This window comes from Delphinapterus leucas, chromosome 2 (genome assembly GCF_059928025.1).
Source record: "Delphinapterus leucas isolate spDelLeu-1000000601 "Yukka" chromosome 2, BTC_Dleu_Yukka2, whole genome shotgun sequence".
Lineage (NCBI taxonomy): Eukaryota > Metazoa > Chordata > Mammalia > Artiodactyla > Monodontidae > Delphinapterus > Delphinapterus leucas.
In genome coordinates this window covers 138002460-138023466 of record NC_143130.1, presented here as the reverse complement: position 1 = coordinate 138023466, position 21007 = coordinate 138002460, and the positions used below count along the sequence as shown (strand labels likewise).

Here is a 21007-nt window from a genome sequence, read left to right as displayed (position 1 = left end):
GTTGTAACTAATGCTGCTCTGACTATTGGGGTGCATGTATCTTTTGGAATTAGTGTTTTTGGTTTTTTTGGATATATACCCAGGTATGGAATTGCTGGGTCATATGGTAGTTCTATTTTCAGTTTTTTGAGGAACCTCCATACTGTTTTTCATAGTGGCTGTGCCAGTAGGAATGTTTACATTCCTACTAACATTGTACAGGGTTCTTTTTCTTCACATCCTTGCCAACATTTGTTGTTTGTAGACTTGATAGCCATTCTGTATGAGGTGTGACATGGTATCTCATTGTGGTTTTGATTTGCATTTCTCTGATGATCAGTGATGTTGAGCATCTTTTCATCTGCCTGTTAGCCATCTGTTTGTCTCCTTTGGAAAAATGTCTGTTCAGATTCTCTGCCCATTTTTTAATCAGGTTTTTTTTGGATATTGAGTTGTATGAGTTTTTTATATATTTTGGATATTAACCCCTTATCTTGCATATCATTTGCAAATATCTTTTCCCATTCAATATGTTGCCTTTTTGTTTTGTTGATGGTTTCCTTCATTGTGCAAAAGCTTTTTAAGTTTGATTGTGTCCCATTTGTTTATTTTTGCTTTTGTTTCCCTTTCCTGAGGAGACAGATCCAAAAAAATATCGCTAAGACCTATGTACTGCCTATGTTTTCTTCTGGAAGTTTAATACTACACTGTTTTGATCACTGTAACTATAAATCTTGAATCAGGTAGTGTGAGTCCTCTAACATTACCATAGAAAGCGTTTTCATATAAGTCTGATAATCAATTTTTCATTTTCTGGGGAAAAAAAGTTTGAGATTTTGACTGGAATTGCTTTGAATCTATAGTTCTGTTTGTGGAGAATTGACGTCTTAGCAATATTGAGTTCTCAAATACAGTTGCTTTTTATATGTTGATTTTGTACCTGCAACCTGACTAAACTCACTCTAATAGCATTTTTTGTAGATTCCAGAGAATTTTCTGTATAGAATATCATGTTTTCTGCCAATAAAGTCAGTTTTACTTATTCCTTTCAATATAGATGCCTGTTGTTTTGTCTCTTGCCTTATTGCCCTGGTGAGAACATCCAATACAATGCTGACTCTAAGTGGCGAGAGCATATACCTTGCATTATTGTTTTTGTTTGTTTGTTTGTTTTTTAATCTTTTTTTTAAACATCTTTATTGGAGTATAATTGCTTTACACTGGTGTGTTAGTTTCTGCCATATAACAAAGTGAATCAGCTATACGTATACATATATCCACATATCCCCTCCCTCTTGCTTCTCCCTCCCACCCTCCCTATACCCTGCATTATTCTTGTCTTTATCATTAATATGATGCTAACTGTAGGTTTTTCTTTTTTTTAATTTTTTTTATTGATGTATAGGTTTTTAAATTTTATTTATTTATTTATTTATTTAGTTTTGGTTGTGTTGTGTCTTCATTGCTGTGCACGGGCTTTCTCTAGTTGTGGCGAGCAGGGGCTACTCTTCATTGAGGTGCACAGCCTTCTCATTGTGGTGGTTTCTCTTGTTGGGGAGCATGGGCTCTAGGTGCGCAGGCTTCAGTAGTTGTGGCTCGAGGGCTCTAGAGCCCAGGCTTGGTAGTTGTGGTGCGTGGGCTTAGTTGCTCCGTGGCATGTGGGATCTTCCCAGACCAGGGCTTGAACCCTGTCCCCTGCACTGGCAGGCAGATTCTTGACCACTGCACCACCATGGAAGCCCCTATTGACATATAGTTGATTTACAATATCATGTAACTTTCAGGTGTACAGCACAGCGATATGTATACATATAAATATGTAACCTTATAGGTTATTACATAATATTGAATATAGTTCCCTGTGCTATACAGTAGGTCCTTGTTGGTTATCTGTTGTTTTTTGTGTGTGTGTGGTATGCGGGCCTCTCACTGTTGTGGCCTCTCCCGTTGCGGAGCACAGGCTCTGGACACGCAGGCTCAGCGGCCGTGGCTCACGGGCCTAGCCGCTCCACAGCATGTGGGATCTTCCCAAACCGGGGCACGAACCCGTGTCCCATGCATCGGCAGGCGGACTCTCAACCACTGCGCCACCAGGGAAGCCCAGGTTATCTGTTTTATACATAGTAGTGTGTATATGTTAATCCCAGCCTCCTAATTTATCCCTCTCGCCTCCCGCTTTCCCCTTCGGTAACCATAAGCTTGTTTTCTGTGTCTGTGAGTCTCTTTCTGTTTTGGAAATAAGTTCATTTTTACAGAACCTCCATACTGTTCTCCATAGTGGCTGCAATTTACATTTACCAATTTACATTCCCACCAGCAGTGTAGGAGGGTTTCCTTTTCTCCATACCCTCTCCAGCATTTATTATGTATCGACTTTTTGATGATGGCCATTCTGACTGGTGTGAGGTGATACCTCATTGTAGTTTTGATTTGCCTTTCTCTAATAATTAATGATGTTGAGCATCTTTTCATGTGCCTCTTGGCCATCTGTATGTCTTCTTTGGAGAAATGTCTATTTAGGTCATCTGCCCATGTTTTGATTAGGTTGTTGGTTTTTTTGTTACTGAGCTGCATGAGCTGTTTGTATATTTTGGAAATTAATCCCTTGTTAGTCGCATCATTTGTAAATGTTTTCTCCCATTCTGTAGGTTGTCTTTTAGTTTTGTTTATGGTTTCCTTTGCTGTGTAAAATCTTTTAAGTTTAATTAGGTCCCATTTGTTTTTCATAGATGCTGTTTATCAGATTGATGAAATTCTTTTATTCCTAGTTTTCTGGGTGTTTTTATAAGGATTAGATGTTAGACTTTGTCAAATGCTTTTTTTGTTGTTGTTCTGTTAATGTGGTTGGATTACATTGATTTCCAAATGTTAACTTTTCATTCCTTTGATAAACCCCATTGGTCATCATGTATTATCCTATTTATGTATGGTTGGATTAGGTTTGCTAAACTTTTGTTAAGAATTTTTGTGTTTGCCTTCAAGAGGGATATTGATGTATACATATTTTTTTCTTGTAATGTCTTTGTGTAGTTTTGGTATCAGGGTGATGTTTGCCTCATAGAATAAGTTGGAAAGTGTTCCTTCCTCTTCAATATTCTGGAAGAGTTTATGTAAAATTGGTGTTATATTTTCCTTAAATATTTGGTAGAACTCACCAGTGAAGTCATTTGGGCCTGCAGTTTTTAACTTTGTGAGGGTTTTAAACTACAAATTAACTTCTCTAGTAGATATGGAGCTATTTTAGTTACCTGTTTATTTTTAAGTGAGCTTTGGTAGTTTGTGTCTTTTAAGATTTGTATATTTCACACAAATTGTTGAATTTATTGGGATTAAGATGTTCATGGTATTGCCTTATTATCTTTTTTTTATGGTCAATTGATTTTGTGTCTGAGTGTGTGATTTTTAATTGAAGTATAATTTGTTTACAGTGTTAAGTTTCTGGTGTATAGCAAAGTGATTCAGTTATATATACATAATATATATATTTTTCAATATAGGTTATTACAAGATATTGAATATAGTTCCCTCTGCTTTACAGTAGGACCTTGTTGTTTATTTTATATATAGTAGCTTATTATCTTTTTAACGTTTGTAGAATCTTTAGCGATGTCTCTTATTCATTTTTGATGATTGGTATTTTTTTGTGTGTGATCATTCTGGCTGGAGGTTTATCAGTTTTATTGGTTTCCCCAGAGAATCAGCTTTTGGTATCATTGACTTTTCTGTTTTCTGTTTTGTATTTCATTGATTTCCACTCTTTATTACGTCTTTTCCTTCTGCTTACTTGGGTTTCATTTCTTTCTTTTTCTAGTTTTTTAAGGTGGAGGTGAGACATTGATTAGAGACCTTTCTTATTTTCTAATAGAGGCATTTAGTCTTATAAATTTCCCTTTAAGGTACTGCTTTAGCTGCATACCACAAATTTTAATTTGTTGTATTTATTTTCATTCAGTTCAGAATACTTATAAATTTCCCTTTTGATTTCTTTTGGCCCAAGAGTGGCTTAGAAGTGTGTTATTTCATTTCCAGATATTAGGGGATTTTTTAGATGTCTTTCTGTTGATTTAAATTTGATTCCGTTGTGGTTAGAGGACATACTTTGTGCGATATGAATCCATTTTAAATTTATCAAGACTTGTTTTTTAGCCCAGAATATGATCCATCTTGGTAAGTGTTTTATGAATACTTAAAGAAAATGTATATCCTGATGTTGTTGGATAGCGTATTCTATGAATATCAGTTAGGTCCAGTTGATTAACAATGTTGTTTATGTCTTTTATATCCTTACACATATTCAGTCTACCTCTTCAATGAGTTATGCATGAATGTACGGATGTAGAGAGGAGGAATGTGAAAAATTAAATTTATGCTTTGTGGCTTGCTAAGGGCATTTGTTAAGCATCAGTGAGCAAAGAAGGAAGGTGAGGGTTGTGGTAGAGAGACTGATGAAGGGTAAAGGTTAGGATTGTATTAAGAAGACCAGGAAGGGAACTGAGTAATACCAAATTAGTATTTATAATCAGTAGAGATTTAGGGAATTTAAAGTGGGTTATGCACTTCAGTGCCCATTACTCTGAGAGTGGATCACAAATGGAGACTACAAATAGGCAACAATCAATTGATAAATAATATAGGAAGCAGTTATAAGAAGTTGAGAGGTAATTTTCTAACTTTTAAAGAGGGATTTAATTTTCTCAGCATAATTGCTAATAATTCCTTTACTAAGTAGTTAATCAGCAGCAGCAACATCAACATCAAAATGAAAATTCATTATTGTGAACCTATTATGTGCCAAACATTGAGCTAAAAATACCTTACATGCATTTTCATACTTTATTTTCACCTCAGGGCTAGGATATAAATACTATTAATATTATTCCTACCTTACAGATGAAGAAATTGAGGCTTGGTGGGGTTAAATAACATCTCAAGGGTTCACTCAACCAGGAAGTGATGAAAGTGGGATTTGAGCCTGTCGTATTTTATAGTGTGTCTGTTATTGATTTCCCATCCCCACCCTCCAATAAAATAAAGAATCCTTTTTGTTCTGAGTTTTACTAGAATAGCATTTGTTCATTTGGCGGCTCTCAAAATTCTTTTACTGTGACTCACAATAAGAAAGGCACTTTACATGGCAGTTGAGTGTACATTTATTATATGTATTTATGTGTGTGTGTATGTTATGTTTATATGTGTTTATTTCATTAAAACATATTTGGTTTTAATGTGTACTTTAGACATTATTTTCTATTGGGTCTCTCTTCTCTTCTCTCTTTCTTTCTTGTCACAGTCCACTAATGGGTTACAATCCAGGTCAGAAAAACATTGATCTAGTCTAAGCCAGGAGAGTTGTAGACAGACACGGAGCATTGTAACTGTATGTATATGAGAAAGGCATTTTGGGTGGGCAGGAAGAGTTTTAAGTTATCATTTTGATGCCTGAATACTGACTATGTCTTATACAAAGTTGATTGCTAAAAAAAAGAAAAGTATTGCCTTTTTTTAAAGGTAAACTTGAGGAATGATGTATTTGGTTTTTGTTTTTAAAGCTCTCTGATCCTTCTGATTTACCAAGGAATGCCTTTAGAATTTTTACCATTCTTGTGGAATTTTTATGTATTGAACATATTGATTATGCCTTGGAAACAGGACTTGCTGGTAAGTGTATTTACTTGTGTTATACTTCGTGTTAAATTCCTTTGATCCTATTCGGTTAAACTATGCATAATGTTGTTTTATATATATTCAGCTCTATCTGTCGAAAGCAGTTCAGTGCAGCAAAATGCTTTTTGAGCTTCTGTAACAAGGATTTGTCAGATGCTAGAAGCTATAGAAAGACACAGTTCTCATATTGCTTACATTGACCAGGGCTACATGAGTCACTACAGTGAATGGAAGAATGTAATACAATGCTGTAAGCTATGAAGTGCCAAAGGAGCAGAAATGGAAGTGACAGCAATTCTGGTTGAGACAGTTGAGTAAAGTAAGATTTAGAAAGGAAAGTAAGCCTTTTCAAAATAAGCCTGGAGAGGAATAGATTCATATAAAATTTTTTCTTTTATTTTTGGTCTTCTGGGTTTACTGGTATTAATAGGATAATGACTTCTTCCCTAAATTCCAGTCCCATTAATTCAGTTGCCTCCTTGACCTCTCTCACCTGTTCTGTGTGCATCTCAAATTTAATATATCCCAAATGAAACTCTTTATCTTCCACCTAAACTTCTTCCTTTCCCCTTCTTTTCCATGTCTTTAAAAGGCATTACTATTTACTGTTTGCTCAAGGCCCAAACCCCGGAGTTGTCATAATTCTTCTTTTCATCAAACCTGATAGCCAGTCTATCAGCAAATCCTGTCTGTATACTGCGAAACATAACTCAAATTCGTCTACTTTTCTCCATTTTTGCTGATGCCACCCTGATTTAAAGATTATCATCTCTGTCCATTCCTAACTGGTCTCTTTGTGTACATTCTTACCTTTCCAAATAACTGACTCCATGTAACAGTTATGTTATAAATTCAAGGATCTTAAAATTTCTTGCTTAAGACCCTTTAGTGGTTTCCTGTTAGTCTTAGGGGAAAAACAACAAAAAACTCTTTATGAAAGTATAGCTTTTGATCTGGCCTCTTATATATTCATCTTTATCTCATATTGCATTTCCCCTCACTACCCCAGCCCCTTTGGTCTTCATTCATTTTCCTCACTCAGGTTCTTTGCACTTGGTATCTCCCTACCCCCCAATCCTTTTCCTTCAGCTCTTCTCATGTCTGGCTTTTCACCCTTCTGATCTTAGCTAAGGTGCTACCTTCTTAGAGAGGCCTTTGCTGATCGACCTAGCTAAAGTGACACCCCTTTCCCAGCCTAGTTACACATTATTTCATCATTGAATTAACTTTTTTCATAGCACTTGTTACAATGAAATTTTCACTTGTTAATATCTGCCTCACTCACCAGAATTCATTCATTGAACACATGCTTATTAAGTCCTTAACCTTGTACTCATGCAGCTTACATTCTTGTGGAAAAGATAGACAAATGACTAGTAAGTGCAATGAATAAAAATAAAATTGAGTAAGGAATAGAGAATAGTAATGGGAGGTAGGATGGGGAATTCAGGGGCAGAGGGCTTTTTTAGAAAGGCTGGTCAGAAAAGGCCTCTCTGAGGAGACATGAACCAGAGAGCTGAATGAAGCGAAGGAGTAAATTGAATATTTGGAGAAAGAGTATTTTAAGTAGAGAGAACAGCATGTAAGTTCTCTTGAATAGTGAACTTCATGGGAATCTTACCTGTCTTAAGAATCTTATCTGTCTTAATTGCCATTATAGGCACCTAGAAAGCACATAGCATATGCTCAAAAATGTTTGTATATAACTTCATTCCATAAAGTTTCTAAGGTTAAGCAAAATTACCCATAATTCAGTAACCTTGTGGTTTATTCTTACCCTTTTTTTTTTTTTTAACCTGCAGGACATAGATAAGCATTTGTAGCCTGCTTCCCCCCCTACTCCACCCAATACAGCAGAAACTTGACATCAAGTATTTAACATTTGCCATTTACAAATAAGCTAATGTGGTTATTTGTATTGGGATAATAATATCCACCTCAAAGATGTGAAGATTAAAGAAGATAATAAAAAAGTAACATGAATTTGATTCTATATGGTATGAAGGAGTTGTTCTTTACCTAGTATGGAAGCCTAGCTTATTCATTTTAATAGCAGTATTCATAATTTGGAAGGGCTTAAAAAATTTCCTGGTAGGATGGGAATGTCCCTTATACTCATAAACATTTTCCATGCAGCTATTTAGTTAGTACATACTGCTGTTATTTCTAATGATTTTACAAAATTCTGTCATGCATATATATTATAAAGTTAACCACCCCCTATTATTAGACACCTTGGATCTTTTCAGCAATTTAGTAGTATAAATAATGCTACAGTGAACAATTGTAGAGCTTAAAGTGTTTTCCTTATTTTGAATTATTTTCTTTGGATAAAATTCTGGAAGTGAAATTACCAGATCAAAGTGTATTGCAAATTAAAAAAATTTTTATACGTATAAACGATTTTCCTAAGGGTTTTTTTCCCACTAATCTATACTGCTGCTGGCATGTATGATTATACCAGCTATTCTGCACACCACTAAATATTCTTTAAAAATTTTAATAATTTAGTGGTTAAAAATGTACATCACTATTGCCTTTTCATGCCTTTCATTAATAGCAAGGATTAGTATTTTCTACATGTGTATTGACTTTATTTTTTTCTCTTGTAAATTTGTGTGGGAGCCTTTAATTTTCTTATCAGTTGGTGATTTTGTCGTTTATGGGAAAATAAAACACCTTTATTTTCCATTTTTAAAACTTTGAAAAAAAATCCTCCTCCTGTAAAGAACTCTAGGTATTAAACTTTTGTTTTCTCATTTTCTGTGAGTATTTTTCCTAGCCCCTTATGTCTTTGAACTTTAGCTAGAAACATAAATGTCTGTGGTTAGTAGGGACCTTAGAGTTTAACTATTACTCTCTTACAAGAGAGGAAACAAACCTGGAGAGATCAGCTGTCTGTTTTGGGGTCAGAATGTGAAGTGGCTTGAATACAGTGCTGAAAATCTGGAATTTATTATTTTGACAGTGAGGAGACTTTGAATTATTTTTGAGGAAATAGTAGAGAACATGGTGAGTGAAATATGTTAAATACATTATTATGGCAACAATATATAGCATAAAAGATAAGGAGATTTGAACCAGGATACTAATAAGAAAATTATTTTAACTGTTATCAGAGGTAAAGAGGCCTGGTTATAAGAAAAATAGTTATAAGAAAAATGGTAGAAGCGTATTCATGGCTCATGAATCATTGCGCATAAGAGGGCAGAAAAGGGAAGGAGAAGGTATAGTCCAAGATGATTCATTTATTGATTTATTTATTTATTTTTTATCTCCACAAATAATGAAGACTTGAGTAGATAGTGAAAATTTGGATGTAAAAACTTTGGATGAATTTTATTAAATTATTAACAAGCTTAATTTTACTCTTCTGTCCACAAAAATTATTGCTGATTTAATGAAACAGCAGTTACTTTTATGCATGTTGTATATATAAAACCACATTCTTTTTTCTGTTGCTTACATGAATTTCTTTAATATGATTCTAACATACACATGCCTTCCAACTTTAGGAATTCCTTCTTCAGATTCTAGGAATGCAAATCTCTATTTTTTGGATGTTGTGCACCAGGCCAATACTGTTTTTCATCTTTTTGACAAGCAGTTTAATGATCACCTTATGCCACTAATAAGGTTAGTCAAATTGTCTGATTTTCATTGGTGTTACAATGAATATTACAGTATTCTACTTCTTGTTAAAATTTAAAAGTAATAGATGTTCGTTAAAACATAAACAGGAACAGGAAGGTGTGAAATAAGTAAAAGCCCTTTTCCTCTTCCTTGCCTTCCTGTTTTCCTTCTGTGGTATTAATTTTGGTTTACTGAATGTGTCATAAACCTAAATCTGATATGAAAGACAACTTCTAGCTTGTTCCCATTTATTATAATAAAAAGATGTACAATAACAATTTTATGAGATTAATAGGACAGGTTTTGATGAGGCATTAAATGAGGTTTGGTTTATATCTTCCTATCAATTTATGTGAACTTTTAAAGCATGTAAGGATTAAATAAGGTAGTGTATATGTGAACGTGATTTTTAAAATTGTATGTGTAGTACTATAATTAAAGAGGATGAATATTCATATAGAAGATAAAATTCTAGACATTTTGTATAAACGTTGATATGCCAAGAAATAATTAGTCTAGAAATGATCTCAAAGATAAAGATTACTTGTGATCCCTGAATCACATTTTGAAAGGAAATTTACTTTTTAAAGAGCTCTAATGTCACATAACAAAGAATTCACGTAATTATTAGGGTTGCATATTCTTTAATATTTTGGGTGTTTTTTGACATTTAGGTAATATTCAGAAGGTAAATATGGCTACCAAGTTGGTTTTGTTTTTCGTTTTTTTTAATATAGGAAAGCTAAATACAATTGAATTGGGTGTTAGTCTGCAAATTTTAGTTAGTATAATTTGCGATATTCTCAAGACTTTGTGATTTTTCTTACTGAAATACCAGAAATTTAATTAAAAAGGAAACCAAATAATTTCAGAATTTCAAAATCACATATTTATATTCTAAAGGGATGTCTCCTCACAGATGAAAGTAATAAATCTAAATCCTCCTCTTCCTTCTCTTTTAACGGGTTAATTTTTCCTAGCATGACTATTGTAATGAATTGGGCATAGTGAATACTAAATAATTACTTTACTATTTATATGCTTCTTGGATTGGGGAGCAAATTAAAATAATGTGTGTGTGTGTGTGTATGCATGTGTGTAGGTATATAGCTATACACATATGCCTATGAAAAACTGTTAGAATTGTAAGGCTACTAATGTGATCTTTTTCCCCCTTTAAACATTCAATAGCTCTTCTCCTAAGTTATCTGAATGCCTTCAGAAGAAAAAAGAAATAATTGAACAGATGGAGATGAAATTAGATACTGGCATTGACAGGCAAGTTGTTAGTTTTACTATTTCTCTTGCATTTTTGTTGTTGTGTTTATTTTTTTATTTAAAAAAAATTTTAGCCTCTTTATTGGAGTATAATTGCTTTACAATGTTGTGTTAGTTTCTACTGTATAACAGAGTATATCAGTTATATGTATATGTATATCCCCATATCCTCTCCCTCTTGTACCTCCCTCCCACCCTCCCTATCCCACTCCTCTAGGTGGTCACAAAAAGCACCGAGCTGATCTCCCTGTGCTATCTCTTGCATTTTTTTAAAATTGTAAAAACACCATTGTAACAACATGAAAATGATTTTCAGAGAAGAAGAAAGTCCATTTTAATTCCACCATCCTGCTATAACGTTTGATTTTACTTTTACATATTGCTTTCATCTTTATTAGAATGTTGTTTTTATTGCCTTCCAGGTTTATTATTTATGGAAGTCAGTATGTTTAGACTTACTTTTAAAGCAGATTCTATTTAATATTTTTTTTTGTAAATGCCCCCTCCTACACATACACACACACACCCTCTCGCTCTCCCTCTCTCCAAACTCCTTAAAAATGGTATGTAACATAGAAGATTTTATTTTCAGTTAGAACTGTCAGGCTAATATCTGAAATGCTTTAAATAAATTTACTGATTTTCTAAAAGTAACTTCCATTAAGTGAATGCAGACTCTACATTCAAAAAAATTTTTGTAATGTTTATTGTAGTTAATTACCTGTTCATAATATGGAGCAGTGAATCTCTGTCTTTTGAGATGATAGTGGGCATTTATTTATTGATGATGATAATAGCTACTATTTGGTTTGGCCAGAAAGTTTGTTCGGGTTTTTGTAACATGAAAAACCCGAACGAACTTTTTGGCCAACTCAATATTTATCAAGAATTTGCAGACTTCCCTGGTGGCACAGTGGTTAAGATTCTGCCTGCCAACTCAGGGGACACAGGTTTGAGCCCTGGTCCGGGAAGATCCCACATGCCGCGGAGCAATGAAGCTTGTGTGCCACAACTACTGAGCCCGCGAGCCACAACTACTGAGCCCGCGCACCACAACTACTGAAGCCCGCGCGCCTAGATCCCGTGCTCCGCAACAAGAGAAGCCACCACAATGAGAAGCCCATGCACCACAATGAAGAGTAGCCCCTGCTCACCGCAACTAAAGAAAGCCCATGCACAGCAATGAAGACCCAATGCAGCCAAAAATAAATAAATGAATAGATAAATAAATTTATTTTTAAAAAAAAAAGAATTTGCTATGTGCCGGGCACAGTACAAGAATCTTTACCTGTATAATTTCATTTATTAAGTAGGAAATACTATTCCCATTTTACAGGTGAGGAAATGAAAGCGTAAAGAAATGAGGTAGTTTGCTCAAGATCATAATGCTGGATATTTGGGACTCAAATTCTAAAGCCCACGCTACTAGGTTTGGGCATATTTTTATTTACTGTAATTCTCCTCCTTTCTCTTCTATTCAAGAAAACATATTTGAATATAAGTTAGTTACAGGAACTGTAGCCCTTAATATCTTTGTCTTTTGCCAATCTATTATCCTTTCCCAGCTTTATTTTATTCATTGTTGTGCTTAGATTGCTTGGTCCATCTCTTTAATTACTCCCTCGTAATTACCCTAAAATTTATTTCCTTTAACCATAATTATCTTACAGATCCTAAAATCTGGATTAATGCAGACTCTTTTATTCCCATAACCGGATGGCTGATTGCTGTTGGAGAATGCCACATAACTCAAACATTATTTGTACCATTACAAACACATACTCTCATTTCTCAACTGAGTCTTCAGTACCACTTGTTCAGCCTCCTGCTTGTCCTTAGACTGTGAAACTCGGGTTCTTCTCACCTGTTCTTCTAAACCTTGGCCATTCCTCATAAGCCCCTCTATCTTACTGCCTTCCTAAGCATTCTCCAAATATAGTTGTTAAGGAAACAAATTAGTGACAGTCTTCTAAGATCTTTAAGATTTCCTTAAATAGAGTAATGGGCAAATGAATCTTTGCCCTGTGTTTTGAGCAGGAAGCTAATAAAACTAAGAGGTCTTTGATGTCAAGACCTAGAATTTACTTTTTTAAAATCTAAAGTATACCCATAGTAAAATAGTCTCATGGTGACATGAAATGAAATAATTTAATTTATTATAAATGATATAAATAAAAGTAAATATAAAGTAAATTAAATGGATCAAATACATGGTGTTCTCAATTCTCTAGGACATTAAATTGTATGATTGGACAAATGAAGCATATCTTGGCTGCAGAACAAAAGAAAACAGATTTTAAGCCAGAAGATGAAAACAATGTTTTGATTCAGTATACTAATGTGAGTAAAATGATTCCGTATGCTACTAAGAATATCTGCTTTGTTTGTACTTTTGTTAACATTTCATTGATGTATCTTATTCTCCACGTTTTTTTATTTTATACTTAGAGATTAATGAGAAACTATATGTATTTTCCCCTTAGCTAAGCTAATACACATTTCTATGTAATAAGTATAGAAAAAATTTTTACAGGCCTGTGTTAAAGTCTGTGCTTATGTAAGAAAACAAGTGGAGAAGATTAAAAATTCCATGGATGGGAAGAATGTGGATACAGTTTTGATGGAACTTGGAGTACGTTTTCATCGACTTATTTATGAGCATCTTCAACAATATTCCTATAGTTGTATGGGTGGCATGTTAGCAATTTGTGATGTTGCTGAATATAGGAAGTGTGCCAAAGACTTCAAGGTATGTATTCACAAATATCAAACTTGTAAATAGGTTCAAGAACATAAGTCAGATCATAAAAAATGTGTACTGACTTATAATCATCAGTGAAAATTTTATAACTTTTGTTGACATTGTAGTGAAACAGATCTAACATTTCCTAACTGAAAAAGTATTGTTGCAGTCATATTTTCAATATTAACACATTTTTGCTTTGAGCTTTATTTTAGACAAGGCCATATTTCAGTTCCATAGTCCGAATGACCTTATTAAATAACGCCCGTGACTAATGCTGCATATATCAGATATCAGGAAAATATGTTCTTTCTTCATGTACCTTTCTCTGAAATCAGTTTCCCTTAATGTTTAAATTATTTAAGAAACCTGCTAAATCAATGATAACTAATTCTAGTTTACAAAAGTATAAATGATTATTACTATTTAAGAAAATTGGCATAATATGAATCTTTTCAAAAAGATTATAGTGAGTTTTATAATGTCTGAAATATTTGAGTTTTAACGCTTCAGGAACTTTAAAAAATTCTGACATTGAACTCTCCATCATTAGTTAAGTCCTGAATAACAGTACGTAAGTGAGAAGAATTTACAAACTGATTGTAAAACTAAACATTATCTTGTTTCAATGTTATTTTTTTCCTTCCCTTATCTCAATTCAGATTCCTCTGGTATTACAGCTTTTTGATACTCTGCATGCACTTTGCAATCTTCTGGTAGTAAACCCAGATAATTTAAAGCAAGTCTGCTCAGGAGAACAACTTGCTAATCTGGACAAGAACATTCTTCACTCCTTCGTACAACTTCGTGCTGACTATAGATCTGCCCGCCTTGCTCGACATTTCAGCTGAGGTTGAATTTACAAGGGCAGTGTGTTGTACTTCAGCAGGCCTTGGTTGATAGAAAGCACAGGTGGTTTCTTATGACACAGCCAACATTTTATTGATAAATGACTGTTTAGAAAAACAGCAGCCATACTTACCCTTGAGATTTTATTTGAAATTTGGACACTACTAAGCATATTTTGCTCTTTTCCCTTAAGTTGGACTTTAATTCCGTTTTTGAACTTATAAATTTCAAACTCTGTAAAGCTATATGTCATTGTTTTCATCCTGGAAAATGTTAGTGTCAGAAGGCAAATGAGATGTTACCAGTGTTCTGGTTCATGTTCTTTAACATAGTCCATTGGGAAATTTCACCATCCTGTTTTGCACTAAAGATGGGTAAAATCCAGCAAAACTACATTTATTATTTATCAATTTTCAATGACCTTTTCAGCACTGGTAATTGTGAATCCGGTTATTTTAGGTTTTTCTAGAGAACTTTTTGCTTCTTTCAGAAGGTTAATTAACAATTGGGCATAATTTTTGTAGTTGGTTGATTGGATTTTTCGGAGGTACAACAATACTACTATTCCAAGAAAAATGTTATAAACAAAACTAAAATGATGAAATGTTTTATGTAGGTATTAGCAGTGGATCAGAATACATCTGCTTTCTGGGTAAAAAAAAAAACTTAAATGTTTACAATTTCTTATTTGGTAAACAGATTTTTAAGCCAATGCTAGCAAGAAATTAAACCTTATTTTATATTTTGCTTAAGATAAGGTGGAAGATCTTAATTAAAGGACCATATTTATTCATTATTTTACTATTACAAGGGAAGTAAAAAAATGAGGTATGGTCTAAATGGTGCATATGAGAAGTATTGACAGTGTTTAGCAACAATGCAGTCCTTTAAGATTTCTACCTTTATGCAAAACTGGAATAAGATGGAATGGCTAAACATGCAGGTAGTCTTCTATTTTAAGAGGAATTGGGAATTGATAGTTAGCATTATATTCTAAGTCTCGAGATAAACTTTGCAAGGACTAGTTGCTTTTTAAATCTGTAGTTTCTGTCATTACCTTTTTCAGGGCATTTCTGAAGCGATTCCTACTGAATGTAGTTAATTGAATTGGCTTAATATGATGGCATAATAAATCACTTATAAAATTTTAAACATCAAGCAGAAATTTAGAAATATCTTTACTCTAAAAACTATAAACTTGCTCTGTGAGAATGCATTCTTAGCTATATGTAGTGTTTCAGCTTTCATTGTGTTTTTCATAGTCTTCAGGAACAGATAAACTTTAATGTTCAACTCATTCTTGACTTTTCTTTTTCCTTTAATGTAGGCTTTTGGCCTAATTTTGGAAAACTAATTTTAAGAATATGTTTCTGGGGCTTCCCTGGTGGCGCAGTGGTTGAGAGTCCGCCTGCCGATACAGGGGACACGGGTTCGTGCCCCGGTCTGGGAAGATCCCACATGCCGCGGAGCGGCTAGGCCCGTGAGCCATGGCCGCTGAGCCTGCGTGTCCAGAGCCTGTGCTCCGCAACGGGAGAGGCCACAACAGTGAGAGGCCCGCGTACCGCAAAAAAAAAAAAGAAAAGAAATATGTTTCTGAATGTTCATCAGCTTTACCCAAACTTCCAGGTCCAGAGCGAGCTAGCTACTGTTTAAGTTACTATTGACTGAATTTTCTTCATTTTCTGTTTAGCCCAGTGTTATCAGGGTAAGCAAGAGAAATGAAGTATGCCAACTTTTGTCAAAGCATTTTAGGAAATTGTGGCAGCTTTAGAAGGCTGTCTAATTTTCTATTCCTTAGCCAAAGGAAAGCCAGAACAGGTTTTGGATACTAGAGAAAGTCATATGCTTGTACTATTGCCATTTTAGAAAGCTCTGATGTGAATTCAAATTATACCTCTGTTACTTAAAGCCAACAATTTTAAAGCAGTAGTTTTACTGGCCACTTGAACTCTTTGTACACAGTGTCAATTTGTAAAAAAATAAAAAAGGGAAAAAAATATCAAATAAAACATGAGAGAACACTTTAAGACTTCCAAATCAGAAAAGTGCTTCAAATTATTTTGTTTGGATTAATTTTTTAAATGTAAAACATATATTTGTTGCTTAGATATTTTATTATTATTTCCATGTTTGAGTTCTGTGCAATATTTTCCGTTATGTCCATTGACAGGACAGTAACAAAGAAAACTCATAAGTGACTACTTAATTTAAAGTGTTAACATTAATGCTCAATAAACAAATTCCCTGCAATTGTTTTTTTTTTTATTTCACTCCATTTTTACATTTTGAGGACATCCATACTGAATTTTATAAATTATTTTTTATTTAAATTTTTAAGATGTTTCTTATTTTTCATAGCATAGGTCTTCCTTTTTAAGCAGAAAAATACTTGACTATATAATCAAAATTAGAAACAGATTGTCTTTCTCTAAGAAAAAAACTTTGTTATATAAAGCAGTATGCATTCTTTGCATTCATTGTATTTCATTTTGAAAGTATTTTTCATATTAATGGACACTACAAAATTCTCAAAATATATGGCTCAAAAGAGATGGTCAATAAGTAAAATGTTTTTCATATGCACATGGTAAAATTTTAGGTAGCAATAATGGAACTTTGTATATCAGTAACTTTAGTCAACATTTGAATAAAGAAAATCTTTATAATTTTCCGTAGTTTCACATGAGCTAACATGCAATGTTTAGATAATGTTTTGAAATTGAAAATAGACTCTTAAACACTGCGTTTTTAGAAAATGCAGAAACACTCGATAAAAAGCTTGAGTGTATTATGTTTTCATAACACAGAAAGTGAAATACAGAACACAGGTTTAAGAAGGAAGTCTAACTTCTATAAGTTATGATATTGAAAATGACAGCTAACCAAAGTAGCTGAATACTTCTTATGAGGAATTGTTAAATAATGGCTGGTTGCATCTTTAGACAGTTGGTTATCTGACTATTTCAAGGCAGTTATTAGTAGCCTCATTTTGAATATCCCCATGTTTGCAAGTCCCTAGCACCTTTCTTGTTTTAAGAAGAGCTTCTAAGTAAGTTAATTGATGGTATATTTTAGACCATCCCTTTCCTTTCACTTTAAATATATCACTCTCTGAATATCAGCCTTCTCACTCACCATAAAATAATTTAATTAGCCAGTAGATCGACTCAAAGTGGAGAATTTACTGCTTCCTTAAAATGCCTTTTTCTCATCTATGATGGTGAAATATTTACATCTATCTAGATAAAGAGATTTTTGTTTTTGAAATGCCACAAAACCCATTAAGGTGGTCATGTTTATGAAGTAGTGCTTAAGGCATGCTTGAACTGCACGTGAGAGTAAGTTCGTTCCCTGGGTGCATAATTTGTTAGTGACTTTAAAAGCTCAGATCTGGGAGTTTAACTTTTTTTTTTTTAATACAAAAATATTCTATGTATTACCGTTTATTGCCCATTGACTCAGAAGTATGACATATTTTCTGGAAGCATAGTGATTTCTAGTGGAGAATTTGACATATGAAGCATTCTGAGCTTTCATCCAATTAGTTTAACTATATTCAGTCCCTGTAGTACTTCTCTCTGCTTGAAGAAGTCTGTCCTGAAATACGTTGTGTACTTTGGAGGAAAAGACCAGTCCATATTGTTACTGTAAATAATTCTACCTAAAGTAAAAATAGCATTTAAAAAATTTTGATGCATAATAAAGTATAGCTATATTTATTGACTTTAGTCCCATGCACTGTGCTAAGCCCTTTACATACATTATCTCATTTGGTTTCAAAGGAGCGCTAGGAGTAGGGTACTGTTATCTCCATTTGACAGCCCCCGTGCACAGAAAGTTTTAAGTAGATCTGCTCAAGGTCTACAGCTAAGTAAAAGACTCAGATAGAAACCTGAATGTTTCTCACACTTTATCTTCTATACACTATTCTCCTTATGCAACATAAAATATTGTTTGATAGGCTCATTAGTTTTGCTTAGTCTAATTTTCTTTTCATCCAATGTTTGGTTCTCGTTGTAGTGTTTAGATTATGAAGTTGAGATACAGGGCTAATACCTAATTTACTGTTAGACTTTTTCGTAATGTGTCCGGTGTGTGGTCATACTTTTATAAAATTTGGTTTTTAAAATTTTATAAGTGGTCATGAAATTTTAATTGAATATTAAGTGTGTACCTACTAGAAATCTTTCCATCAAAAAGTTCTTTAGTGAGTTATTTTGCATAATCATACTACTGTTTGAGTAATAATTTTTGCAACAGAAAGACTTCAGGTATTTTGTACCATATTTTGTAACATGGGAGTGAATGACAACTCTACCTTGAAAGATATGAAGAAATCAGTATTTCTACCTTCAAAAACAGACTATTTTAATGTCACAAGTTTGCCAATTCTGTTGTTTATTTAGTGCATTGGTAGTTTTAAATGGCTAATGCTGGAGTGAAAACATGGAGAAAAATGTACTCAATGTATTAGCAATAGGGGTCATTTTTATGTAATCAAATATTGCATATTTAATCTTTTTAAAATTGCCTTAACTCTTAACTTTTATTCTTACCACTGATCAATCTTTCTCTTTCCAAATTTAGGGGAGAAACAACCCTCAAGTGTATATAGGAGAGAAACCTGACACATTAGAGAGTAAGAATTTTAATTGGTGATTTGAAGCAGCTGGGTTGATAACCCTGTGCTTAACAAGACTGATATTTTTAAACTAGGCCCTGTATACTTTAACATTGTTATCTGGGAGGTAACACTAAACTTCAGTTCTTGTGATTAATAACACTTTTGTGGTGGAGAGACAAGTAATTAACTATACTTGCTCATTTTCTAAGTGGTTTAGAAGGTTATAGTCTGCCTCACCATACAAAGCTAATTTAAATATGAATATATAACAGTCATACTCCAAACAGCAAACAAGCTCAGAGGAAAGTCATTTATTCAGAAGGCATAGATTTGCACTAGACAGCAGTGATGCATTACAAATATATAATTATTTTTACTAATATTTGAGCAGGTGGAATGGATTAGAACATGGTCAACATTATGCTGCTGCTAACATGTATTTTCCTATATTAATATGTACTGTGCAACATGTATTAAAATTGTCAATAATTCATTTTAGCCGAGACACTAATATTTATATTACTGTGTTGAAGAGACAGTATCCAACTGAGCCACTTTTAATTTAAAAGTCTGAAACTGGAATTAAGTTTACTTTCAAAAACCACTTAAATTACTTTATAATCACTGGAAGGTCAATAAAACATAGAATTATCAGTGATTGGTCACTTAATAGGAAGAAGTATGGAGGGGTAAGAATAGGGATAAGAATCTGGAATGAGTTAAATTAAGTTTCATTTATACTCAGATGAGTGACTTCCTTTTGTTTTCACCATTGGCAATCTTAAATGAAGGAAAATGTCTTTCTTCCAGAGTATCTTCATATTAATAAACTAAGTTTGAAGATTGGATGGAACCAACTCCAAGGAATTAATCTCCAATGGTGGACTTTCAGATTTTTTAGATTAAACTTTGAGAGGTAGGAATCCTTCTTGATGCCCCTGTAATCTTAAATAGGCAGGCGCCTTGGAATGGGGCCATCCCTTTTTACCTGCCTGTCATTTTAATCTTTATACTGTGGGTAAATTTGGTTTCTTTGAACTCTGGCATTTTGTTGTGGTGGTCTATCAAACCTGCAGCTTTTTGCTATAGAGAATATTATCCAAATAGAATCTGGACAATGCTGAACTAAAGCAAACTGTGAAACTACCTCTTAAATATATTGTTTGCAAATGCTGTGTGCTAGAGGATTCACATAAAATTATATGAAAATACTTTATAACGAATAATACTAAGTGCCTCTATATTAGGATTCTTCAGAATGTATTTTCAATTTTTGCCACAAGGGGGAGAAGTTATTTTTATAGTAATACTTACAAACATTTTTGTTTGATAAAAATAGAACTCACATAGCTTCTCTCTACTGAACAGCACCTATGAACATGTCACTATCCTAACTAACAGGAAGAGTGTGTGAGTATGTGTGTGTGTTTAAGATTCTGAAAGTCATGTGTGAGAAGAATTTCTGGGTGAATTAATGACACAAAACTAAAACAGTTTTGAATACCATATATGTGCACAGTGGACCCAGGAACTGGACAGACTTCGTCATTAAAATTGTTTTTTTAATCATTGAATTCCTTTATCAGCTCTTTAAGAATAATAAGAATCTATTGATTCATTTTTTTGCTTTCTGCTTTTTAAAGAAAAATTTTTGAAACAATCTCTAACTTACAGAAAGGTTGTAAATATGGTACAAATAAAATTTTGAGAGTACACTTTGAGAGTAAGTTGCTGTCATGATGCCCCATCACCCTGCAATACTTTTGTATTTCCAAAGAGAAGAAATTCTCCTATATAGCCACAATACAACCATCAAAATCAGGAAATTAACATTGATATATTACTGCCATCTAATCCTAAGACCCCATTCAGGTTTCACCAGTTGTCCCAATAATGTTTTATAAGGATCCACTTCAAAATCATGTGTTGTCTTGGGTTGTGGTGTCTCTAGTTTCTTTCACTCTGGAATGGTTCTTCAGTCTTTCCTTGACTTATACTACCCTTGGCACTTTTGTAGATTATAAGCCAGTTATTATGTAAAATGTCCCTAAATTTGGTTTATCTGTTTCCTCGTGAATAGATTCCAGTTGCTTTTTTGGCAGGGGTATTACAAAAGCAATTCTGTGTTCTCATTGCATCCTATGAGGTAGTGCACAATTTCAGTGCACTATTTCTGATGATACTCATTTTGATCACTTGCTTAAGGTACTACCTATCAGGCTTCTTCACTGTAAAGT

General features: G+C 33.6%; 1 protein-coding gene across 3 annotated transcripts in view; it reads left to right on the top strand.

Annotated features, from left to right (window-relative positions):
• Positions 1–21007, top strand: part of EXOC5 (exocyst complex component 5) — a 79733-nt gene that overhangs the window by 35470 nt on the left and 23256 nt on the right. The window contains exons 13-19 of one of the 3 annotated variants that reach the window (XM_089907747.1): positions 5529–5637; positions 9159–9279; positions 10468–10554; positions 12786–12894; positions 13088–13303; positions 18734–18785; positions 19581–19686. In XM_089907747.1, coding sequence (XP_089763873.1) covers positions 5529–5637; positions 9159–9279; positions 10468–10554; positions 12786–12894; positions 13088–13303; positions 18734–18785; positions 19581–19686 — 800 coding nt within the window. Of the gene's footprint in view, positions 1–5528; positions 5638–9158; positions 9280–10467; positions 10555–12785; positions 12895–13087; positions 13304–13959; positions 17561–18733; positions 18786–19580; positions 19687–21007 lie in introns of those variants that run through there. The other 2 variants (XM_089907748.1, XM_022570481.3) reach the window with 2 other exon arrangements.